This window comes from Balaenoptera musculus, chromosome 11 (genome assembly GCF_009873245.2).
Source record: "Balaenoptera musculus isolate JJ_BM4_2016_0621 chromosome 11, mBalMus1.pri.v3, whole genome shotgun sequence".
Taxonomy (NCBI): Eukaryota; Metazoa; Chordata; class Mammalia; order Artiodactyla; family Balaenopteridae; genus Balaenoptera; species Balaenoptera musculus.
In genome coordinates, this window is record NC_045795.1 from 26,548,094 (window position 1) to 26,575,480 (window position 27,387).

At 37.3% G+C, this 27,387-nt stretch overlaps 1 protein-coding gene across 1 annotated transcript in view; it reads right to left on the bottom strand.

Annotated features, from left to right (window-relative positions):
- TFAP2D (transcription factor AP-2 delta) overlaps positions 1-27,387 on the bottom strand; it is a 52,501-nt gene that overhangs the window by 13,217 nt on the left and 11,897 nt on the right. The window contains exons 4-7 of the mRNA XM_036870136.1: positions 23,900-24,065; positions 23,604-23,722; positions 8,249-8,390; positions 2,240-2,353 (exon numbers count right to left, since the gene is read on the bottom strand). Of these exons, the coding sequence (XP_036726031.1) occupies positions 2,240-2,353; positions 8,249-8,390; positions 23,604-23,722; positions 23,900-24,065 (541 nt within the window). The remainder of the gene's footprint in view (positions 1-2,239; positions 2,354-8,248; positions 8,391-23,603; positions 23,723-23,899; positions 24,066-27,387) is intronic.

The following is a 27,387-nucleotide window of genomic DNA, read 5'->3' on the forward strand; positions in this document are numbered from 1 at the left end:
AAACACCAAGGCCCTGGGAATGAACCAGAGGAGAATATATCCAAGACATAACAGAGTTAGTATCGTATTCTACATTTAGTAACATATATATTTTGGACACATACTATGTGCTAAGTGCTGTGGATAGACAGAGGAAATCCTACAAGGACCTACTGTATAACACAGGGAACTATACTCAATATTTTGCAATAATCTATAAGGGAAAAGAATCTGAAAAAAAAGATACATATGTATGTAAAACTGAATCACTGTGCTGTACACCTGAAACTGACACGGTATTGTAAATCAACTATACTTCAATAAAAAAATATTTACAGTAAAAAAAAAAAAGGAGGAAATCCTTTCCCAATTATCCCAGGTAATTACCTGCACTCTACTTAACACTCTTATAAACTCTCTGTGTTATATTTTAAGTCTTTGTATGTAACTGTCTTCCACTTCGGAAGTACTTAAAGATGGGACAATCCTTTAGCCATCTTTGCACCACCTGCCATTAGCACAGTAAAATACAAGAAACAGTAAAATATCAGGCTCCCAAGGTGGGTGTTGAGACAGAAAACATCCTCAATTTTCCAACAGGTTGTTTTCTCTGAACTGAGCATTAAAAATAGTCTAGCTTCCTCCCCTTATTTATGTTGTTCAACGTGCTTTTGCTTGACTTTAGATTCAAGGATATTATGAGAACATAAGACACAAAGAAGGGCAAAGTTATTAAGATTTCTTGAGATCTCAAAGAAGGGAATTCCTAACATTTCAGGAAATTAGGGCTCTGGTTTCATCTGAGCTAAGTCTGTTCTGTCCATGAAGCCCCACGCCACCTTGGTCTAATTGCCATCACCATTCTGGGGAACTGTGTCTGTGGGGACTTCCGCAGATTTCAATCAATCGTCTTCCCCTTTCCAGTAGACGCCGTGGTGTCTGCTCTGTTCTCTAAAGCAATATACACTTTGGATGGTACTCAGTAAATTATAAATAACGGATAAACCTGCCTCCTGTCATTTTCATAGAAACAAGCAGCTTTCCAGGCTGTGAGTCAATCACGAGAAGGGTCACTACTCTCCCCACAGTTTCCCAGAGCACCCTGATATGTCAGCTACCACAGAAAACTGGAAGTAGTTGTCTGGGCTTTACAAGGCCAGATCATTCCCTAGCTCTACCTAGACATATTCAATCTGCTGAAAGTAAGCCATGGTTCTCCAGGTACCAAATCAGCCACCCTGGAAGATGGAACTCAAGTGGTATGAACTGGGAAGGAGATTCTGACGAAATAAAATAGTAGCACAAGTTGATGCTACTAATTAGAGTTGTCTCTACGCTTATCCAGTCACACTCTCTCCTTACTTCTTTCCCAGCCAGCACTCAGCAAAAACAATGCAAAATCAGACTCTGCTAATGGACTGTTTTCAACGTCAGATGTGATATGTTTCCTTTCTAACACATTTTTCTCTTGAGCTGATGCTTCTATCAAATTAAAGTTACCACCGTCAGTAGGAAATTATGAAAGAGACACCTTCCATGCTAACACATTGTTACCCAGATTATTATCAGGATAATAGATGTAGAATCTCTTTAATTCGTTACAGTATAAGACAGAACTTTACATAATTCTCAATGTCACTTTAAAAATGAATTAGAAATGGTTTTCTTCCAAGGGAAAAGAAGCTAATAGTCTAGGAATATCCTAGGACTGTGGTTCTTAAAGCTGTCTAATTATCAGAATCAACTTCAGATTTTGTAAATTATACAGATGCCTGAGTCCAATCCTAGACTTGAACTATTGAATCAGATCTTTAAAAGTGTACTTCAGGCCTCAAGATTTTTTTCTTTTGGCAACGCCATGCAGCTTGCAGGATCTTAGTTCCCCAACCAGGGATTGAACCTGTGCCCTCGGCAGTGAAAGCACAGAATCCTAGCCACTGGACCACCAGGGAATTCCCTTTTGTCTTCTTTTTTTGGCTTTTTTTTTTTTTTTGGCCTCAAGACTTTTATAAAGCTCTAAGGGAAATTCCACTATGAAGCCAGGTTTATACATTTTCTGATCCAAAGTGCTTCATGCTTTAGTTATTTTTACAATTTGATCTTAGGTGCTTGGAATTTCAAAAAATTCAGGCAGTCACCATATAAATATATGTTTTATCTCTAAATGGAACTGTGATAGGACTACAAACATGTCTGGGTTAATAAAGACGGTTTTAACAATTTAAAAGAGAGTCTGAACAAACTGAAAAACCAGTCTTACCTGAAATGTGTTAAGTGTCTCTGGATGTCAAGGTCTAGAATTGGAGTGGGTCTGGAGGATCCCAGCGGTGATCTATCTTGGCTCAAGAGGTCTTGAAATTCTTTACAAATTTGTCTAAAATAAAAGATTCAAAATTAAAGTTGAACTCTTGAAACGGGGCTTTACTTTCATCCCATGATATTTTTCCAAAGGCTTGTTTTCTCTTTTAAAAGAGGACTAGATAAATATCATAAAGCAACCTCTGAAGTTCCATCTACAACATACAGATGAGGTTACAATGAGTTACAATAGCAACTATGCTCTCAAGTTGGTCATGCTCTCAAGTTGGTCATGCTCTCAAGATGATCATGAAACCTTTCAAGTGAGTAACAGTCCATGACATTGACAAAACCAATGTTCATTTTTAAGGTGAATATTCACAGATTAACCTCAGTATAAGGCAAAAATCTATACAACAGGATCACAATTAATAATTCCTTTTAAAAAAATTAAAATGTGATTCTGGGGGTGGGGTATCATGTCTGTAAACAAGTTTAAATCAAGCTATAGGCTTATTTCAGAGCCATGATTCAAGTAGACTTTGGGAAATCCCTTTCCCCAATATTTCATTATAATTCAGACTCTTGTGGACTTAAATTTGTATTTTTAATATTTGAAGTAGACAATCACCCAAATTTAGTCTACTAGCCTCATTTTGTCTCACAAAAATGATTACATTATGCTCCATGTAAGATAGTTTCTTGCAAAAAAGTAGCAGCAAGGGCATTTTTCTGCTGCTTTTCTTAATATAGATGATTATGATTTCTGATCATTGGTTTCAGTTTTAATTACCATATTACCATGATTGTTGGCTAACAGTAAAGCCCTTGTGATACATAGTCCAAAAGATATAATTCTGAAGAAGGAAACATATGAAGGAACTGTGTGTGTGTGTGTGTGTGTGTTTTAACAACAAAACACTAGATTAATGCGGAAACTGAAGAGTGAAGTAAAAGACTGCCGAGGAATTGCTCAAAAGAATCCATCAACTAAGTGAAACCACTCCATATTCAAGGCATAATACGATAGTGATTAGTTTTTTGTCTGGATTTACAATGGGCAGTCACAAAATGTTAATTATGTAGCCCTGACTATAATTACCTATGGAGCCAAAATCAAGGACAGAAGGGTCAAATTATTCCAAGTGAAAGTCACTCCACGGGCCCAGCCACTAAGTCCTCTCCAAAGCATTTGTGTCATTAAGCAAAAAACTACTACAAAGTGACAAAATGTCTTGAAGCCCAAATAATGTACCATTGAGTTAAAATCAGAGGAGCCTTGTTTATTATAAGGTACCCCATATTTATTGAATTCTTCTAGAGAGCATTTGAGACTTCTTTCTTTTTTTTTACAAGCAATTAGTCTCAGTTTTAATGCCAGTGTTCAAATATTGTCATTTCACAGAATTTGCCTTACTCGTTTTGAACACAGGTGAAAGTAAAAGAGGGTCATAGGGAAAGGAAAAGCCAAACAACAAACAAATAAACAGATAAGTCTTTACCTGCTCTAAATCAAACAGGATCCTCCATACCCCCCCTGCTAATGTTTGGTTGAGTCCCAGATGTAGCATCTAAACGCATGTTTTAACAGTGCATGTGTGTACTTCCACTGAGAATATTTGATCTGAACTTCTCACTTTTTCTGTTCTGAGTTAGACTCAGTTGGCTGACTTTCAGGTGTATTGCCTATTTCTAATTAACGAGTAGCAACTTATTAAATGTTGATGTTATTTGTTGGCATCAAATGATGACATTTGGTGGGGCATCATTATCTGTTGTGCTTTATGTTATTTAATAGAGTTAGATATATTGTTATCTTTGTTTTTAGAAAATGTCTTACTAAATTTTAAAATACAGGCTCTTGCTATCATTTTTCAGACTAGCAATGTGAATTACTACGTGGTAGGGCATCAGTATGATGCATTATTACAAAGGAATATTGGAGTTGCTTAAAGACTGGTCTCTTAATTTTCTATCAGATTAAAATGTATTAAAAATTTAAATGGAGGTTAAGATATTGCTTTAGTTCGTGTGTTATATGGGAATTTCTCGGATAATTGAATAAACTAATTTATAAGTTGGCAAATCAACTTCTTTACTGTTTAAACAACAGAGCAAGTTACAATAAACTTAAAGTTGAGGAAGAAATGAGGAAAAGGCAAGTGTGGAAAAATTTAACTTATGCTAAGCAATTCAACTACTCCACACATGAAGCTGTATCAGGAGAAGTTTCAGAATTTTCAACCTTGATATTTGATTCTTCTGCTTAACTCAGTGACTTCGGACAGCCTCCAGACTTAAAAACAGATGACAATTTTGTAGATTTCCTTTAGGCAATTATCATCATCACATTATGACAGTTACAGAGTTATTATTTTTATGCTTAGTTTCATTCTTATTTAAATTTTTATTTATGAAGCTACAGTAAGAAATACCCTTATTTCTCCAAACAGAATGTCACATTATGAATTATGTAACACAAGATGATCTTCGATGAATCATAAATTCTAACTTTATCACTTACGTCATTGTCCTTAAGGATATAATTTTTTAGCTGATGTCTGAATTTAAAGTTCTGTTTCTCCTTTTGACTATTAATGTTATGGTAAAAATTAAAACTCACTAACTATTCCGCTTTACCCTAATGCAGATCAAGTGTTAATCATATTTAGTTCTAAATTCAGTGAAGAGGTTTAAGTGTGTTTTTCATAAATCAAATAAATGTTTTGTCCAGTACATTTTTAGATTTCAAAAACTGTCTAACTCAGTTTCTGTTCCTCCCCTTAAATAATTATCTTATTGCACGAAAATATTTGGTTAATCAACAAAGCACTGGGAATAAAGAGGAATTAGGAGGGTAGCGGCACTTAATCAATGAGCCTTTCTTACAATTGTATACTCAGCAATATAATTAAATACAACAGAATCTGTTATTCATAGAGGTAAAAAAGAAATATGTAAGCCATTGTGCAAATGCGGATCAGCAATTGGATCTCTCATCTAAAGAATTTTGAATTTTGTATATATTTTTTGATACAATTGTCACAGTCTTGTGAACAAAGGTGAACTGATCAGAATGTAATGAATATCCATGTAGATTACTTAATTTCAACACTGAGCATTTTAATCGAAAATAGCCAATGCTTTACCATTGGAAAATTTAGAAACTACTCAGAACACATGTTGGATCCATTAATATGTTGCAGAAAGGCATTTATTCCCACACACCTCTTAATTTATCTACTTATATTGATGACTACTTGTATTGAGTATGTTTGCTATGACTGCATAGTCTCCGATTCTTCAATTCTTGTTTCACATGATCTAATAAGAAGATGGAATGGATATAAATAACCACAAAAACAAAACGTTTAGTCTGTCTCCTAATTTCTAGATGTTTATAGCCTATTTACTCTTACATAAAATAAGGTAATTGGAATTAGTGAATTCAATTCTTGCTTGGCATTTAATGGTCTGCAAATGTCCAGCTATGGGCAGGGGGATCAAAGAGAATTACATGTTCTTGAAATATTTTATGAAATCAAAGTTCAAAATATCACCTAAAATAATATACATTACTTAGATCCCATGTAAAAGGGAAATACTACTCCCTAGTTGAATCCACTACTATAAAATAGATGTCTCCATATAACTTTGACAAATATGAAAGTACTTCTCTTACTTCTCCCAAGTTCTTCTAACATTTACTTCTGTGAAAACAAAATCTCAACATCAGTTTGAATGCACTGACTTCCAAACCCTTAAACAGAGTGATGGGAATTCCCAAGAAAATGGGAACTTATGTTTGGAAATTTAATGGTGGCCTTGCTGTGGGTGGTGGGAGTGAACAGTTCGAAAACCTGGAGGAAGGAAGACAAGAAGGATTTCTCTGGATCAGGGGATGAAAGTCTTAGAAAATGCATGATAAAACCACAACCGAGTAATTTTGAGGTAGAAAACATGAAGGTGTTTTCTCTTGGATAATTCGTATTTGGGGATAATAGTATCATTCAGAGGTATCACATGGGTATGCATGTTGGGAAATTTGTAAAATCCTACCAGCTAGAATGATATGCTTTGGGAACACCTAGGAGATACTACCTAACTTCTAGCACTGTATATTTCTCCTGATCTGTAACAACTTGTTATAGTCTCCTGAGATTACATTAAGGATACAAACTAACGAACTACATGTACTTTCAGTTCCTTCTGGAAAAACTGAAATACAGTGGATGAAGACCCCTCTGGGTCAAAGACTGTTTGGAAGAGGGAAAAAGTAGAAGCAAAGCAGAAGTGAAGACCACCCCCACCCCGCCCCCCACCCCCCCAGGGAGATAAACTGCACAAAAAATCTAGGTTTAGGTCTTTCCACTAGCAAGTGTTCAGCAGCTTCCCTAGCACAAAGCTCCTCTCAAAATTTAAAATCCAAGTGTTATATCCCTTATAATGTTCTTTCTCTAACTCTTGGCCTTACTTCTATCTTTCTGCTATTCCTTTCCCCTTTATCTCCTTGTTTTGTCTTTTCTCTTCTTTTGCCACCACCTTTCATTTCCCTTCTGTTTGGGGCAAGATGAGAGAATGTATCTAGTACTCTCAGAAGAGCAATGAATAAATATATCTGAAACCCAAACAGTAACAGCCACAAGCAGCACAAACCCCAAATAAGGGACTTTACGTTTCTTGGGCAAGCCTGTTGGGTGGTAGGTATCCCATACAAAACCTTAAATTTGTAAGAAGATCTATGTTACTTTAGATGTAGTAGAAGGAGAAATATTTATTTTTGGTTTTGTGCATTCTGAGACATTTACATTTTAGCCAACATATCGTAAAGTCATTTAAAAAAATCAGTTTCTAAGAAGCAATGTTTCTAACACTATCTACCACATACTTTCTCTTTAAAAGTTTTCCCCAAATAAGAAACTAACTTATAAACGATAATTTAACCACCTGGGACTATTAGTTCTAAAATCTGAATATAGAGTTAGGAAATTAAATAAGATTATTCATGGTTTATCTGTAGCAATAACTTGTTTTAGTAAAGAGAAGAGAGCAAGAATTAGCTACCACTTGAAAGATTTTCATCTAAAGTTTTTTTTTTTGTCCATGTAGCGCAGCATGCAGGATCTTAGTTCCCCGACCAGGGATCGAACCCGCAACCCCTGCAGTGGAAGCATGGAGTCCCAACATGCACTGGACCGCCAGGGAAGTCCTCTTCTAAAAATTTGAATGTGATTTGAGTAGTACTTAAGGTTCTGCTGGGTTTTCACACAGTAAATGGTAGTTCTTTCATTAATTATCAAAGAACTTTCAAGTTTGAGGGAGTTTGAAGTTATCTTATGAAAGCTTCCCCTTTTCCACATCATTTCCCTCATTATTTTAATTCACATTTTAATTGAACTTTTTACAATTTTCAGAAGCTTTCTCACACATTCTATCTTTTCTTTTTGACACTATCACTACAGGGGCTGGGGCAGTACAGGGATTATTTGCTTAATTATATACAAGAAAAAATGGGGGCACTGAAGCCAATCCTTGATCCCAGAGGTCTCTCTGTTACCTCTCATGCATCTGGGTCGTCAATTTTTCACATTCTCCGAGCACTTATAGTGTTTTAAGATCTTTCTCCTCATTTATTAAGGCACAGTGATTGGCTTACACCGAATTGCATAGCAACCAACCAGCATATTTGCCTGGAATCTACATCTCCTAAACATGTTAGGCATTCCTACTATTCTGAAGAGGTTTTCTAAGAACTTTTGTCAGTGTCAGTGGTAGCGCCATCACTATACAGTTTGCAAATCTTGCTATGGGTGCAATGTTGGGGAAGTCCTTGTTTAATACATCTAGCTGCTGGTGTGTGAGACCCCCCTTAGAGACCAGGTGCTTTCTAGACTGTTTCCCTCATTCAAAGAAAATGAAAAAAAAAAAAAAACAGGATGAACGCACACAGAGTCTTCCCCATTCTGCTTACTTGGTCGCTAGGATCATCTTTTTTCTTGCTGTCTGTTCTTTCTGTTCCATATGTTGTCTGGCAAGATGTTCTCCTACTGCTTTGGCTGGAAACTCTGTTTCACAAGTGTAGCCAAAATCTCGAGCCAAGTGTAACGCCTCCCCTGTTGGCAGACAATAAAAGTCAGTTTCTCACTAATTTCGTTGGCAGACAATAAAAGTCAGTTTCTCACTAATGTCCAAATTCAACAAGAGGAACACCTTCTCTTTCCTCAAGCCTCATTCCTGGTTGTGGTCATGTGGATCATTTTTCCTATTCATTCTAAATAATCCAAGGGAAAGGAGCTTTGGGGTTGGGGGTGGGGTTAAGAAACATGGAGAAACAGAAGCTACTTACCCGGCAGGGGTATGTGGGAAATTGAGGGGGAAAATCAGAAGCACAGTCTAGGAGTTTTGATTCCCCTGGAGGCTCTGACCATTAGACCAGCTGGACGTCTGAGGTCTTACACATGAATGCCTTGGGGGAAAAGCTCTAGGGGCATGTCATTTTGTTGCTGCCCAACCTACAACTTATTCTCAATGTATCCGAAATATTCAGATATCTTTTCCACGAGACCTATCAAAACACTGGCAAAAGGTCCACATAATTTTTCAAAGAAGTTGGAACACTTTGGAAAGGTAAATAATTGAATTATATCAATTTCATAACATTATGTTGCTAAAGAGATTATACTGCCTAATTATAGTACTAGCGTTATCAGGCTTTATGGTGAGCCTCAGTACCTTTTAGTACTATGTATAGTACTTCTTCAGTACCTTATAAAACTACAGTGCTTCTTAAGTACAGTATAATGATAAATAACTTTTGTTCTTTCACAAAATCTGAAAGAAATGGGGTAAAAATGACTTATTGGCAAGGTAAGATTTGGCCATGGACTCCAGTTTGGAAAACAACCATATTTTTAAAGCTCAATCAAGCCAATACTTACTTGACCATTAAAACTTTAAAAAAGCAAGCTCGCACTACATATGTATTGAGCACCTACTTCATTCAAGGCAAAGTGCTAGGGAGGAGTAAAGGCGGATATAAAAGGGCACCAAAGATTGTCCCTGTTTCTAGGAAGATGACAATCATATCAATGATAATAGTCACAACAACAACAAATCCAGAAACACCTTAGTAGCACTTTATAAGTTATATTGCATCTACATAAGCATTATCTATAGTCTGCACATGTTCATTGACATTATATTGATATTATATATAAGACAAGCTATTGTATTACAAGTATCAAATAAATGTTAGAGATAAAATGTTTGACACAAGTTCAAAAGAGGAGAAGGTGGTACTCATGGAGAGGTGATCCAACAGCTACATAGTCAATCAAATTTTGCCATGAAGAAATTAAAAAATTGTCAGGTTTGATGACCAAACCTCATGACACTTGTTTGGTGACTGGCCAAAGTAATGGATTTGATCCTGCTTTATGTTCATAGAATAACAAAGTAGTCAATGAATTAATATTAGTAAGAAGTAAAAATGATTAATATTACTATAGAAAAGGAGGAAAAGTTTATAGGTATACACAATAGGCTAGTTAATATCAATGAAACATTCCTTAGTAAAGATACTATTTTTTCTCTAAAAAAAAAAGAAATATTAATCTTTCAGATTGGGAAACTCATATTTATAAAAATGACCAAAAAATTACCTACAATGGAAAACAGGAAAACATTTTAGGACAGTATAGAGCTGAAAAAATATAATCCTAAGAGTGTTTTTCCCTTAAATTTTTCTTGGATATATGTTTTTCCCTTAGGATTTTTAGTTGTAAAAAATGTAAATAATGACGTTCAGTATTTGTTTGTGAGTTTTTCTTTTTCCCTAAAAGCTTCTATCTCATAATGTTTCCCTTATATGTATTAAGGAGAAGAAGGAACAAGACTAAGGGCTCTTTAATGATGGTTTATTTATGTGATTTATGCCCACAGAGCTAATAGGTGGGGTTCTCACCCTTGTTTGTTTGACAGGAAGGCACATTTAGGCTATGGAAATCTCCACTGTGACTATGCAGATATTAGTTAATACCCTGATTTGAAGTTTCAGTGTGTACAAATATTAACCACACATTAAAATTAGACTCGAGTTTATACAAGTGTGTTTAATTTTTATTTATGTTACCATGAGACACGAACATTGTAATTAATCCTTTTCATGCATTCCCTGAGTCTTTAACAACGTTTTTTCACTCACAAAATGTGAGAAGCCCTGTTCTAAGCCTTGGAAGAGTCCAATTTAATATAAAAATATGACAATGTGGTAAACGTATTAGATCAGATAATGTTTTGTGAACTATGCAATCATGATTTTCCCCTCAGTCTGTTTCAAAGCAGCAGCAGGTCTTTAGTTAAGATTTTTATATTCCTGTGTTAGAAAACATCGTTTTTCCTCCATTTTAAACAGAAAGATGACAAAACTGGATGAAAAGGGTCTCTATATTGACTAGTCTAGGTAGTGCTAATTATTGGGGGGGGGGTCACATTTTTGGATAAACTGCAATGTACAAGCAATATTTTTTTTTTTTTTTTATACATTTATTTATTTATTTATGGCTGTGTTGGGTCTTCGTTTCTGTGCGAGGGCTGTCTCCAGTTGCAGCAAGCGGGGACCACTCTTTACCGCGGTGCGCGGGCCTCTCACCATCACGGCCTCTCTTGTTGCGGAGCACAGGCTCCAGACGCGCAGGCTCAGTAATTGTGGCTCACGGGCCCAGCCGCTCCGTGGCATGTGGGATCCTCCCAGACCAGGGCTCGAACCCATGTCCCCTGCATTGGCAGGCAGATTCTCAACCACTGCGCCACCAGGGAAGCCCAAGCAATATTTTTAAAGTGCTTATTAGCAGCAGTTTATCACCCTAACCAAAGAGGAAAGGAAATGTGTGCTTATTTGGCAGAAGAAAAGGCACGAAGATTTTTTTTAAAGAGACATTGTAATGCCATGTAGGATGGTTACTTTTGCTAAGAAAATGACAGAAGGGAGATAATTCAATAGATTTCAAATTTGAGGTAAAAAGTCTTAAAGCTTGACCCATCAAAGAATGGCTACAGCACCTGACCAGAAGATAAACTCATGTGACCTTAGGACTCAGAAGAATTTTGCACCTAACCCAATAGCACTGTTCATAATGTCATCCTTGTACAGCAAATCGAGTTATGTAAACTGATATATCTTCATATTGCAATATTGACACAGAAATAGATATTTAAATAAAAACTTAAGAGATTATTTTACATATATACAATATATACAAGTCTCTCTCTATATATACAATATATACAAGTCTCTATATATAGAGACTATTTTATATATATATATATTTAAGAGACTATTTTATATGTGTATATATATATATATACACACACATATGCATATATGTGTGTATATATAGATATATATTTTTCCCCTTTACTGTTTGTGCAATAGTAGGAGAAGTGAAACAGTGCAAACAGGAGGATGGCAGCATGCCTCTTAAATTTTGTGTTAAAACCTGATTCTTGAGGATCTGGCCCATTTTATGCAAACCTCTCACCGCGTGGTAGTTTTAAAAACAGTTTGAATGGAACAGCTGCTATTTACATTTACACTGACAGCCAGATCCTTCCTTCCCTTAGCTCTGTTTACTGCTTTCTCCTGCTTGCGACGTAACATTGTTACTGGATGTATAGCGATGCTACATCAAAAGAAGTGGCAAGTGAAGACACTCTGATGTGTAGTTAAAATGTGCAGACCATGCCACAAAAGCTTTGTGTGTGAGGACCCAAGAATGAATTAATTAATGGATCCATGAATTAAAAGACACATGATATTCAGGAACAATGACAAATCTACAGTTCAATCCTGTACCACAGATATCTTAGAGTCAACAGGTTTAAGGAAAATAGAAATTTTTGGAGCAGAAAAGCATGTGAATAAGACTCTAGGGGATTTGACTGATTTGTGAAAATAAAGAACTACGAGCTTCTCTGTCTCTGTGGGGGGACGAAGTACCCACGTGAACAAGTAGGTGCAATAACCTGGGGCGACAGAGTGATCCCTGAAGGGCTAGATCCCATATAGCAAACATGGCGGCTGTTGTCTCATTTCTGTGCACGATAATGTGGGATGCCCTGTGGTCGCTGTTTTCCAGAGAGTATTTAAGCTCTTCCTTTATTTCAATGCACTGTGCCACCTGACAAACCAGTACCGCCCCACCCCTGCTTTTTCACACCACTGAAGCAACACAGTAACTTTGGCAAATACGTCCATTGTATTTCATGTCATTCCAAAAATTACTGTTTTAGAAGTAGGATACATGGGGGATAGTTTGAGAGCTTGGACAGAATATTCTAAGTGCAAGGCTTTAGGCTCTCTATGCCAAGTGGTGACACCCCCCCTTCCAAAAAAGGGGAAACCACTAAGCAGTTTTCAATAGTAACAGCAGCAGTTAATGACTCATGTTGAGAACCTCTCTCAAAAAACCAACACAAGCAAAGTTACAGAATACGGGAAGAGCATAAAAAGAGAATTTGCTCTTTTTCAGGGCATTCATTTTTCACACTCAAAAGCAAAAAGTAAAAAACTAAGGGTAAGTATTAGGGAACACTTTTATGGCAATTATTGTTGAAGCCCAGAAATGGAAAGTTAATGGAAAAAATGTTTTCTGAGGAAAGTGGATTGATCATTTTACTGAGATTCTGGGTTCCCACATTATTTTACCTGAAGCAGGTCTAAATGCATTTTTAAAATAGAAATGAACACACCTAATTTCAACATTTTATCTGGTCATTAAGGATTTTTTCTCCTTTTAGAATTGTATTTTAGAAGAAAATGTACTTTAGACAACTGTAAATCAATATCTAAAACTAATTTGTACTAAAGGATACTTCTACATTGTTATTCACTAGACAATTCTCACCAACTGTCACTAAATTCATTGCCTTAGAAAGAATTTAGGTTTAACTTCTTATTGTTATACCCAATATTATTAAATGAAAGCAACAATTCATATGGGTTAAATTCCAGTCACATATCTGTGATTTCAATTTTAATTACATGTATGGAAAATAGCACATTCAAATCTATCTCTGGGATTATTCTGAGAAGCACCTATTAGATAGAAAATTTGAGAATATTTTCAAATCTGGATAAGATATTTAAAAAGTTATAAAAAAATATCAAGCTTCAGTAAACCCTAGAGCTGAAGGACAGGTTTAATGTATCTGTTACAGGCTTCCAGAACGATTCTAAAAGGAGTGCACTCTGTAACACTATATATCATATAATCTACACTATAGGTAAGTGCCTTATAATGTGGTAGTTTCCCTATTTAACGAGGATTTTGTTTAAATACCAACACTTTGTTCTTCAAAGTGGTAGTTTTGTTCCCCATTCCATACTCTGTGCTTAGTACAGCACCCGATTCATAATAGGTACTTAGTAAACATCTGTTAAATAGAAAAGCTTTCAAATATTTTATTGGTTAATTATAACAATAATCTTGCAAGGCACCCCTTCCAAAGAATATAAGTGAAAAACTAGAGCAAAAGAGAATTGCTAGAAAGAATGAAATATATAAAAAACCCATTGAGTATATCATTGTATCAGTGGAGCCATTTAATAAAATAGATTATGCTTGAAGACAGTGTTTTTCAATCCTTGCTATTCCCATAACCTGGGAGTTTGTTTAATATGTGTGTATACATGCATGTGTGCATACACACACACACACTCACACACACACACACACCAGGGTTTCACCCCCCATCATTCAATATCTGGAGCCAGAGCATCTGCATTTTTTGAAAGCTCTTGACCTCATCTCAAGCCAGGGTTGTCCTAAGGTGAAGGGAAAGCATTATGTGGGGTTGAAATATACACTTTCCTCCAAAACAAGGATTCTGTGGCTTATATCAATAAAAAAGAAAACAGTTACTATGGAGTTAATATTAAACTGTAAAGACCTCTGTGTATCTGGGTTCTTGCATATTGAGTTCTGCCTTATTTGGCTGATATAATACACACTCTAGAAACAAAAATGGCTATGTGGTGGGGTAAAGGAGAGACATTGTTAGGGGAACAAAGTCATCAGTCAATTAAAAAAGTATATTTGTTTCAGGAGATTTAGTGTAAGATGAAACTTGCTTTTCATAACAGTAGGGGAAAATGGATTATCAATAAAAGGTGTTGGGACAACTGGTTGGCCATCTGGGAAAAAAAACAAGTAAAATTAGATCTATATCATACATCCAACAACAACAAAAAGTCCAGATGGATCAAAGATTTAAACATAAAATATAGATCCACAAAGTAATTAGAAGGTAACATGGGAGAAATATTTTATAATCTTGGGATAAAAAAGGACTTTCAAAATATTATAATAAAAATGAAAGGCCATGGAATAAAATATATGAGAAATATGATTATATCAATATAAAAAAGTTCTGCATGACATAGATCTGAACAAATAAGCAACCAAACAAAAAACTCATAATAGCAAACAGACAAACCAGAGCCAGGGGTGGAGAGGCTTTGCAACTCATATCAGAGGCACACAGCCCATTTTCCTTATATACAATGAGCACTTACAAATGAATGAGAAAAATGTAAAAAATTACCCTATTGGTACAAAGTAAGTGAACAGACAAAAAAGCTCATAAAATTCTCCTAAGAATATACTCAACCTCCTTCATAATAGAGGTAGTCTATTTTTTTTTCCACTCAAATTAGCAGAGATAAAAAAATTGATAGCACCCTGCTTGGGCTAGAGTATAGGGAAGTACTAGCATATCAATGCTTCTTACCCCCATCACTGATAGAATTATAAATTTACAACCACTATAAAGAGCAATCTTCCAATAATCTTTTAAAATTACAAATGCAAATATCTTTTGACCCTGCAACACATTCTTAGGAATTTATTGAATAGATATACTTGCATATCTGAAGAATTATTTATGTAAGTGTGAGGTTGCTCATTGTAGCACTATTAGTAATAGCCAAAGATTAAAAACACCTATATGATATTTAGTAGGTCACTGGTTAAATAAATTATGATGCACTCAAAAAACGGAATACTGTGCATGTTTAAAAGAATGAACAACTTGTAAAAACTGAAAATAAAAAGAACATTAAGATAATGTGTGAAAAAATGTGTAGAACAGTGTGTATAGAATGCTATAATTTTAAAAATAAAAACCAAAACTATGCATACACATATATATCCTTGGAAGGAAATAGAGAAACCAGTAACATTTGTTTCTTCCAGGAGGGGATCTAAATGGGGAATAGAGTGAAAAGGAGACATTTCACTATATACCTTTTGTAACTTTTGAATTTTTACCATCTAACAAATTACCTACTTAAAATTATATTAATTAAAAAGCAAAACTACTCTCTGACTCAGTTCTTAGAAAGATTTCATCTAAACTCAAATATTTGTTGTAAATTAAAACCTAAGCGATTCCAAAACTTTCATTATTATTCAGTAGGAGTTAGACATCATTAGGAATTACAGTCTACAATTTTATTAGAATACCTATGAATTTTGACAAATGTAAACAATAGAAAAAAGCAGAAACTGAGTTTTGAAAAGCACATTAGTTGGCATGAACTTTGAAAGAGAGAATAGTAGAAAAAAGAAAAAACCTAGGAAAGTAATGCAGAGACGTGCTTCTAAGGAAGCTTCGTGATTTGCAAGAGTGAGTAGTATGCTGGATCAAAGGGGCAAAGGCAGGACTGAGCCAAACAGGCTTGGATACATTTGTGTTTTTGTGCCAGAATAGGAGTAGGAATCGAAGCACACCACAAGCACACAGTCAGACACACGGGCATATGTGTAATAGTCTATTTCCTCTACCCCCTACATGTAAACACCTTTCTCCCTGAAAATGAATGAAACCATAAGATGCAGGTCAGGGGAGTACTATTAGGAAGGAAGCAAATGATTTAAGAAGATTCCTCTGAGATGATGTCTATTTATCCATAATATTGTAGGATACTGAGATCAATTATTGAAAATTCTGATAGATATTAGTTCTCAGATATTAGACAACAATATCAAATTGTTACCTAATGATCAATTATCAAAGCAGGGTCTCTCGATAGAAACTATTCCATGACTTAGAATAAGAAATTTACAGATAATACCTATAAGTCTGAAAAAAAAAAAGCCATTTTCCAAGAAAGACCTTAAAATGACTGACTAACATAGACTGCACTAGCATTTACTTATTGAGTCCAATTACACTGGCAGCTCTGAAATGCAAAGCTGTGCCCGAGAAGACATTGTCAATGCTAGAGTGTTTGTGTGCAAAAGGGGACACCAGGGTCCCCTAGTGATTAGGCTCTTCCAGGTCATCGTGTGACTAAAGTGAGCACCAGTTAGAACTATTATAACAAGGGGTCAATGTATGACCCTTTTAATATCACATACAGCTTTAGAAGAAAGCTGGAAACCTTTATCCCAGAGGAGGGACTGAGGTGGAAATGTGATGTCTGGAATGGCTGGTGAAGGAGTTATGTTGGGATGATGGTCCTTTCAGACCTACAGCCATGCTGTGCATCCTTGGAGATTAGCCCTAAGCTCCACACACCCAGAGAGACCCACTCTGGTACCTGTGTGAAGACAAGGGGAATAGCACCTTTGTCCTAAATTCCGTGAGAAGAGCAAATAATGCTGAGTGTGCCCTGTGCGAGTATTATCACTGATACTTGGCAAAAGGATTTTGGTGTTTGAATCCTACAAGCCTCAAGTAGTGAACAATACCTCTTCCTAAATTAAAAAGCCATGGACTAATCGTATGAAGAAAACTTGCTCCCTAATATCTCGTTTATAGGAAAGTGTTCATTGTCAAGTTGATCGTTCTTTTCCCTGGTTTCTTGGAAATGCAATCATATAGGCTCAGGATTAAAGACAAAGGTGAAATAGCACCAAGTGATTGCATTCCTGTCTCCTACCTTAGGTTGATTTGGCTGAAGTGGAAGGAAAAGGTTTTGTAGGATAGTCTCCTAACTAACTAACTAACTAGATTGGCACCCTTTTGAAAGTACAAGAGACACTATTGATAATTATTCCAGAAAAACAGAAAGAACCAAGATTTAATGTCATCCTAACTTTGGGGGATTAAGTGGCAGCAAATGGTGCATCAGGATGTTAAAAATAGCTTGTACTATTGGATGCAAAAAAGCCCAACAAGCTTGCCCAGGATTCCTAGCAGCACGGATGTCCAATCCATGGTGAAAAACAGGCTCAGGAACTGATAACTTCTTTCTATTCCTTAGTTATATCGTTATAACGGTTGTAACTCTAACTATAAATATATAGCCAAATTCAGAAGTAGTTCAGCAATGCAACTGTTCAGAATCCACGCCACTAACATAAATCCGAGTGGAAAACACATGGTGATGCCGCAAACCAGAAGACCTGGGTTCTCCTCCCTGCTGCTCCCATGATCCTGTGCAAAATGGTTAATCTCACTGTGCCTTAGTTTTCTCATCTGAGAATAAAGATAACTAAAAGTTATTGACACCAACTTTTTGCCGGGCACCCTGTGAACTGCTTTACAAACATTCTGATTTCACTCCGACAACAACCTTATGAGGAGGGTACTATTATTAACACCCCTTTATAGGTAAGGACACATAATCAGAGAGGTTGTGAGTCTTTCCCTATAGCACACAGCTAGTAAGTGGTAGAAGTGGGTTCAAACAAGGTTATTTGGCTCCAGAAGCACACTCTTTAACCATGTGTGCTATGTCCCACTGCCTTAGACTACTCAATCTTCCGTTTCCCTCCAGGGTTAAAGTTTTATGATCCTGAGTAAATTCTGCTATTAAGTAACACTATTGTTTAGGGAGAAAGAGACAAGAGAACAGGTTCTAATTTTTATTAAGTGCCTCTCTGCCCCACGGTGTCAAGTGTTTAATGTAGCGAATGTATTTAATTCTACAAAAGACACACAAGGCAGATGTGGCAGAAATGGGAGCTGGACCATCCAAGATTTGTCCTTTCTTTTATACTATAGAGTTGTTGCTGAGAAGATTCTGCCCAGCTAGACACTACATTTTCTGGTATATCTAATGCCTCTGGAATTAGGCATAGCCATGGGACTAGTTGTCATGGAATGTAGATGGTAGCAACGTGGGCCAATTCCTGGCCAAGTGGGTTGGAAGCTGTGTCCTTTCACCATCGCGTCTTTCTTTATTGTGAGCTGAATGCATAGGGCTCCCAGGACCTAGAGGAGGGCATGGCTAGAGGCGGAAGCACTCTGGTCCCTGAATGAGACTAAGAGGAAGGAAGGGCCCGGGGGAGGAACACCCACGTCATCTGTGAAGAGTGAGAAATAAGCTTCTATTGTGTTAAGCCACTGAAAATTTGGAAATTAACTGTTATAACAGCTAGCATTACCCTAAACATCACAGATAGTGTGATCCTTATCTGTAAATTAGGAAAATGAAGCTCAGTCAGGTTAAGCAACCTGCCCAAAGTCAGCCAAATGTCAGAAGTGTTATTACTGGGGGCAGAGGTGGAGGTACTAGGCCAAGGGATGAGGTGAGATGTGCAGGACAGGGGCTGGGAGCTTACTTTAAAAAGAAAGGAAAGAAAGAAGGAAGGAAGGAAGGAAGGAAAGAAAGAAAGAAAGAAAGAAAGAAAGAAAGAAAGAAAGAAAGAAAGAAAGAAAGAAAGAAAGGAAGGAAGGAAGGAAGGAAGGAAGGAAGGAAGGAAGGAAGGAAGGAAGGAAGGAAGAAGGGAGGGTGGGAGGGAGGCAAGAAAGGAGGGAAGGAAGGAAGGAGGGAGGGAAAACTAAAGAAGGAGGCAAAAGGGACAAAAGGTTTAGATTTGAAAAGAGTGAATAGATATCACACACAATATTTGTAAATGGTCCCCTTTCTTTTGCTGATGCATATTTATACCCTTCACTGTCCCATACTGTTTTTTAAATATATATATAAACAGAATTTGATATCTGGTCATGACAAACTGAAAGCCAAGGCATTTATGTTTAAGGACTTAACTATGCTTTTGGAACTCCTGGTGTTGCCTGAGAATGCTATATGAGCTTTTGCAAATTGAGCAGAACTGTCCCAGGAAAGCACCCCACTCAAGTGAACAAAACTTCCCTCCAGCAACGCTCTGTAACTTTGGCCATCTTGGAAAACCTCAAGTGAGGTGGGAGTGATAGACAGGAATGACTCCTCATTCCTGCCATAATTGACTCCTTATACTTGTTTTAACAACCACCAACGCTGCAAAGATTGTTCTGGAATAAAATATAGAGGAAGCAGCTAATTGGTGATTCATAAATAATAAATATATAGCAAGAGTATTAGAACTAGAACAATAATATTGGCCAAACTCTTTGAATGTTTTCCAGATATAGAATTTCTCCCACTCTGGAAGAGTCTGGGATTATCCCAAGATCTCAGGAAGATCAACGAATCAGGTTAAGCAATTCTAATCTACTAAATTTTCCAGAAAATGACAACTCTCTAATGTTATAGATACCAGAGTGGACAAAGGAGAAGTCATGGCAATGTGATTAACAAGGGAAAATAAAAAGAACTCCAGGCTTATGATAAAGTGGGTACAAGAAGTTGTACCAACCATTAGTTATATATTTAAACCCCATTAAATGAAGACATATGGGTCAAAAAGGAATATGATCTAGTATTACATTCAGTGGACTCTGAATTCAAATACTCATATCTCATTGTAGGTCAAATATATCTGTGCTATGTGAACCAAAAAAAAAATCCCCACTCTAAGTATGTGCCTTACTAAAATGTTCACTTTTCAAACAACTTTATCTGGTGAAAAAAGTTAGTCAGTCTTGAGTTCTTCATCCCACTGGTTATTAGGTGCAACGCTATTTGTAACAGAAATGTTGTGAATAATTTAAATATTATAAATTTGCATGAAATAGCCCTCTCATAAATTCTTAAAATAGTCCCTAAAATAATGACTCTAATATGTTGATTTGACAACGATGCTAGAATGGCACTATTAGTAGAGTGACTCCATTTAAAAGAAATACAGGAGGAAATGATTACAAAATAATTAAAAACAAAATGATTGAAAACCCAAGGCAAACGTGGAAACCTAGGAATATCATGATGAAACCACTGTTAGGTTAGTGACAAGGGTAGTTTTTGAAAACCGTACCTTCATTTGCTAATTTCAATCCCTGTTATAAGGTACCTTACTGTTCACTGATTGAATCTTGACAAAGGGTAAATCATGTCTGCATGGAGAGTCTAGCAGCGTCCCCATACACTACTCTTTCTTTGGGATTTTTATCAAAATAGCATCAATGGCAAGGCTGTATTCCAAGCATCCCCAGAAAGGGGCAGAGACAAGTACTAAAAAGTCGCAGAAGGGTGACCTTAAGGAGCTGTATTTCTAAGTGTGGTCAATGAGGAATAAAGCCAATCAGAAGTATCTTGTTCTCAAGTGCTGTACCAAAATGGGGAAGGACTGAATCATTGCTGGACTGAACCCCAGCAATGTCTTGGGCCATCAGGAAGATAAAAATTTTCTAAATGATGAAAAAAATTAGTATTCTTTCCTACAGAACCTTAGGTTTATAAGAAAGCTGATGGACCATTTTTGACAATTAGAAATCTCATTTTAGAATTTCTGGAAAAAATTAATCTAAAACGTCACTGGCTCCCACAAAAATGTTTGATTGAGGGGCAAAAATATTACCAAAGACATGGTCAATTCAAGGTCTATGAATACCAACCAGTAACCATGGTAAAGTTTTAATTTACCAGCTAAAATGGTATAAGCAAAACAAACTTGAAATAACTGAATCAAATCCATGTTAGCACAAAGAGGACGAAGGTCACAAAATATTAGGTTCTCCTCTTGTCCTAAGACCACTTGTAGTTTTTTAAACCGTGGGTCATGACCCATGACTCAACAGTGAGTCTTGAAATAAATTTAGTGGACTTACATTCAGCATTTAAAAGTAGTGGGTTTACAATCAGCATTTTAAAAGAATACAAAAATATGGAATAGAATAAAAATACCATAGAACATAGTACATAGTAGTGAAACTTAAGCGTGTGAGAGAGAGAGAGAATGCACACATCTGAGGGTCATAATGTAACATGCGGGGAGTTGAGGAATACAAAAGGTCCCTTTGCCCCTAAATCTCATTTCCTCAGTTCTATCAGAATGCCTGGAATTCGACCATAAAATATTTATTTCTCTACACCATGAATATTTGGGGGATTTCAAAAGCATCCAGTTAAAGTGGGATGTATCTGAGAAGGATAAAATCTTAAGTTCCATCAGCCAAGGCTGAAGTGACATGACACGTCTGTGACCAGAGGTGAACACAAGCCAAGCACCTTTGTGATAGGAGAGTTTTGCTGGAAGAGTAGATGGCAAGACCACGAGATTGTCCTGGGATTTCACGTTTTAACCTGTATCCTTTCTCTTAGCATCCGTCAATGATTCCCACACAGGGTGCTCTGGTGTTTTGGGCTAACATAAAAATCAATAAGAAGAATTTTGAATATACCCTTTTAGGGTTCTTCAGGTTTTACTGGACGGACATTCACAGACACCTTGGATAAAGGTCTCTCTTAGGGCCTTTACTTTTCACACCAGTTACATGAAAAGTATCTCAAGGAACATTTAAGTCAATGATCCCTAAACCTCATTATACATCAGGGGGTGTTTTTAAAAATGTAGATACCTGTGCCATACCCCCGGAGATTGCATTTCAAGTGGTTTGGGAATGGGGCCCAGGACCATGATTTTACTGTGGAATTGGGTTTGAGAACCAATCATGTTCTATGATTCATATGATTCTTGAATCCACTCTTATATTTTGAACATATCTTGTTCTTTTGTTAGATAGCTATAATTTTCATGATGTTTTCACTTAAATTAAGCAGGAATCTGTCTCTCTTTAGGATCAATCCATTAGTCATTTTTTTCTACTTTGCTCTTCTTTTAGTACGCCCAACCCCCATGGATGGATTATGGGTCAACTCCCTTTACCATATGCCAGCTCTTAGTATTAGCACACACAGGCAAACAGCACAAGACATATAACATAGTAACAGTTAACACTTATTAAGTGTTCATGACCAATAATATTATTGTGGTTGTTATCATTATTACAATTAGGGAGTAAAGCAAAGATAACTGTTAATAGCAAAATCAGGGACTTCCCTGGTGGCCCAGTGGGTAAGACTCCATGCTCCCAATGCAGAGGGCCCGGGTTTGATCCTTGGTCAGGGAACTAGGTCCCACATACATGCTGCAACTAAAGATCCCATGTGTCACAACTAAGACCTGGTGCAGCCTAAATAAATAAAGTTTAAAAAAAAAAAAAAACCAAAATCACCAAAGCAATTTTGCCAAGACCAAGGTCAAGAACACACTACTTCACAGAGTTGTTCAGTAAATAGTGTGTGTTGATAATCTGGAAAAAGGCAAGATGTTTGTTTGTATGTTTCACTTACCTTTTACTTCCTACAGTGTCTTATGGTCAAGTGGGAAACCAATGCAAGAAAAGTGTCATAGGTGTGTTCAGGTAAGGCTTGGCAAAAAGGCTTCTTCGTTCATATTTAAAACAATAGCATTCTAGGTTATGGAAGAACTCTCCTTTGAATTCAAAAGCTCCTCCACAAAGTTTAAAAGGTCTCCAATAATACCTCTTCTTAGAAGATTGAATGAGAATATGTAAAGTTTAGTTCTTACAGAAGAACCACATGGGAAAAGGTAAATTGGAAAAAAAAAAAACAAACTTCTGGGAGTATGCTTCCACGTCTGCGTCTACCCCACTGGCTAACCTTAACCTTTCTGTGAGTCAGCTTACCCACACATAAAGCCGTGGAACTTCACTGTACTTTAAGAGATGTCTATCGGATTAATACAATGTGCTCTCAGGCTTGGTGCCATGCCTTGACTCCTGTGAACTCTCTATAAAGGATTATTATTATCCTGTAGATCATGTTGCACTGAATAACAATGAGTTAAACCAGATTTATCTGAACGCTAAAATAAACAATAATAAAAATGACAATTGCAGAGTTTTGTTGTTGCTGCTATGTGGGGAATACTAGTCTAAGTACCTAAATCTTCTATTGTTATCTTCTTTCCTATTACTGCCAAGATGAGTAAATCGGATGATAGTTTATGAATCAATACCTAAGCCTTATATTAAGTCTAATTTAATCATCATTATCATGATTAGTTGGGAAATTCACGTGTAACTATCTTAACAGTATAGACAAAAATGAAACAGCATAATCAAACAAACCTGAATTTCAAAGAATTGCTAACCTTCCATCATTACCTTGCGGAGCTAAAAAGTCATACCTTCAACTAAGGAAGTCAGGAGGGTGACGTTGGCTGCTTTCCGTCTTCCGGCTGGCAAGTTCAGGCCAAGCCTATCCAGTTTCTCCCTCAGGCAGCGACCCCCATTCTTGGATTTTGCTCTGTCCGAAAACAAACAAAAGCTAGGTTTTGAAAGTTGACATTCGGAGTAAAATGATGAGAAGACTTGACCACATGGGGTATTCAACATGGGACAGGAAACGTAAGGGCTGAGGGTTGAGGAGCGTGGTACCAGTACAGTTAGAAGACCACAGTGCCAGAAAACACCTTTTTCTTACCTTCTCAAAATGCCTCCCAAGAGTGAAGCGTTGAGGCATTCAGGTGGTGAGAGGCGTCTCTTCACCTCAGCAATGGTCACCTTGTATTTGGAAGTAGAACTGAGAAGGGACAAACGACCGGGGACAGAGCAAAACAAGTCTGTGGGGTTGACCACACAGGTGCCACCTTTGGAGGGAAAAGTATATTATATATTAGTGACTGTGTGAGCAGATAACAACATAAAACACATGAGATAAACTTACTGTCACAGCACTACATAGGATTTGGAAACACATGGCACAATTTTCCTGTACATATATCACCTGGATCATCTCAGAAAGCTGCTCTGAAGATGTCCTTTCAAATAACACTCAAGGTTTGTCTTTCAAATATCACACAGAAAATATTGTGAGGGTATAAAAATTAAAATATTTTAGCCAAAATTAGCATCCTATGGAGTGTTGGCTGGCCCACCAAAGTTAATTTTGACATCATCCACATCAAGAAACACTTCAATTAGGTAAATACCTCAAACTCTACCAGTTAACCCACAAAGGGTAGGTATTATATATCCATGGCTCTGTGTGTGTGTGTTTTTGTATGTGCACGCATATACACAATGGATAGATTTTTTTTTTAATCCGTGACTTACTATATAGACAAAAGTTTTGAAGCTCTTTTCTAAAATGTTTGAGAAGTGCCATCTCTCTCCCCTCGTCCATCTAACAACTATAGGCACCAGAGTCGTTCAATCCCCAGGTACCACTAAAAATCATGTGCCCATTGCCAGAAACTCCCAACCCATGTGAGTGGATAATTGGTTAAATTTCTCTACATATGTCAGCCATCAGGATCAGCACACACAATCAAACACAGCACCAGACTTAGAACATAGTAACAGTAACACATTAAATGTTAATGGCCAATAATATTATTGTATTTGTTATTATCATTATTACTAGTAGAGAACAAAGCAAAGTTAACTGCTGTTAGCAAAATCACTAAAGCAATTTCGCCCTGCTGGGGCTCCTGGAGCAGAAGCCTTCTGTCTCCAAGGTCCAGAAAGCCCCCTGGAGCTTTTCTTTACTCCAGGAATAACAGAGAACATCCCCTAACCTCAGGCAGCTGAAGTAGACTTGAGGACCCAAAGCGATCATCAGTGGGGAGAGTTTCCTACTGCCGGATCCTCCCTTAACGCAAAAATCCTGAGCCAGTGTCCACGCTGCTAATACAGTGGCTGTACAGCCTCAGGATCCAAGGCTCCTCCCTGTGCACTGAACAATCTGAGGGCAGAGCTTTGGAGGTTCAGTGGCAAGTTCAAATTCAAAGGTTGCTTTTCTGAGCATACATTGTATTTCTTCAGTTATGGGTAATCTTAAGACCCATCTCCAGAAAACGGTCAAGTTCTATGAGGGAAATGAGAAAAAAGTAGGTGGAGGAAGAAAAATGGGCAGGAGAGTGTTGTCCAATATTTTTACTCAAAGGGTGGTTCTCAACTGGCAGCACTGGCATCTCCTTGGCAGCTTGTTAGAAATGCAGAATCTCAGGCCCAACCGCAGACCTTCTGAGTCAGAATCTGCATTTGAACGAGTCCCTCGGGTGATTCATGTGCTCATTACATTTTGAGAAGCACTGGTCTAGGACTCACCACCTGCCTTCCCTTCCTTGACTAAGCAGTTCAGATGGAATGTTATGTCGATCAGGTCTGTGGCATTCAGATTCAGGTGTGTTTTCTAGGCACAAGGGCTAAGGAATCTGGGAGGATGTTTAAAAGAGCAAAGGGGCCCTGGACCTGGGTGCAGAGAACAGGCTAACTTTGCCCCACTCTTAAAGTGTTTCTACCCCTGTGCTTTCTGGAATTCCTCCTGCTGTCCTACAGTTATCCAAGATTCCCCTGAAAGTGCTAGGACCCAGGTCTTTCTCCCTAAGCATTCCGAGGCTGGAGATCACCCTGAATGCCCCCTACCCCAAAACACAGGACAGGATCCAAGCAGCCAGCTCTCTACAGGCTGGAAGACAAGTCCTGTACACTTGGCTGAACTCCCAATGCGAGTGTCTGGAAACCTGCCCTCAGTTTGAAGCCCGAAAGGTCATAGTCTCAATGATTGAATTGAAATCTTCTTCTTGGCAGTTAAACTTGTGGCCAACACAGTGAAAAAACATACAAATGCCTGCCTCAGGAGCTGGAAAAACAAATTCAACTGTGCTTCCCCACCTCACATTCTCAGAGAGAATTTTAAAACAAATAATAATAATAATAATAATAATAATAATAATAATAATAATTTCTGCAGATTTCTGGTCTAGAAACTACCACTATACTTTCACTGATACTCTCACTTTCTACCTCTAGACGCAAAATGTATTTTAAAAGTAAACTCAAGTGACCTGTCAAAAGTTGAGATGAACAGGAAAGTAAGCTAGATATCAGTGAATCTGGGTTTTATTATCATGTTGTAAGAATCATAACCCTGTTAGCTTTAGGACTTAGGCAATAGTGAGGTCATCCGAAGCAAAAATATTAAGAAAATAAGGGAGTTCCCTGGTGGTCCAGTGGTTAGGACTCTGAGCATCCACTGCTGGGGGCCCGGCTTCAACTCCTGGTCAGGGAACTAAGTTCCCACAAGCCACACGCATGGGTCAAAAAAAAAAGAAAGGAAATAAATAATAATGTTTTTACTCAAAATTCACACATTTTCTCCTGAAAATGGGCTTTCAACCACGGTCACTATGAATCAGCAGCAAATTTATATTCTTACATAAATCTTCCTCTCTTGCATGCTAGCCAGTACACAATGGAGAACACAAGAATCTCACCCAACCGGTCTCAAGTTTATTATGAGTGTATGTGTTGTTTTCCAGGAAAGGAAAGGGCACAATTTTAGAACTTTCCTATCTTTGTTAATCTGCGGTAGGTTAAAAATCAAATTTAGGGAGTTGCAGCAGATTATAATTTTTGTAAAAGAAGGAGTTATATTGGGGTTTCTCCAACTGGAAAACTGCCCGCTTTGGGCAAAGTGAACCCCCTGTGCTGAAAGCCAGCTGCTCTCAGGGAAGTCACTGAGTCTGCCAGCTAGCCAAGGGCTCTCTGGGCCCTGGGTCTTCTCTCCTGCATCCAGGTTAGCCTTCTGGCTTATGCTCAAATAAGCATTTATTAGGTAAGTCACACAGGCTGCATATTAAGAATATGCTTTATGCACACACAAATTGCCTGGAGGATTTATTTTGTATTCAGGATTAGCCGTCAACTCTAGAGTCTTTTATTTTTTATGATGTCACAGCATCTTTAAAGGGAATTTCTGTTACTTTGATACTTGGCATTGCTGCAGCCTTGGGGAACTCTCTTGTCCTGGTTAAAGATTTGGCAACTTGTAGAGTTTACAGCAGCATGTGGGGAACCTGATATCTTTCTTCCCAGTGGTTTATTTTGTAAGGAGAAAGAAAAGAGTAATAGGTCAACATAACCAGAGTTTTGCATTTGGAATGAAGGTGGGACATCTCTAAGGGG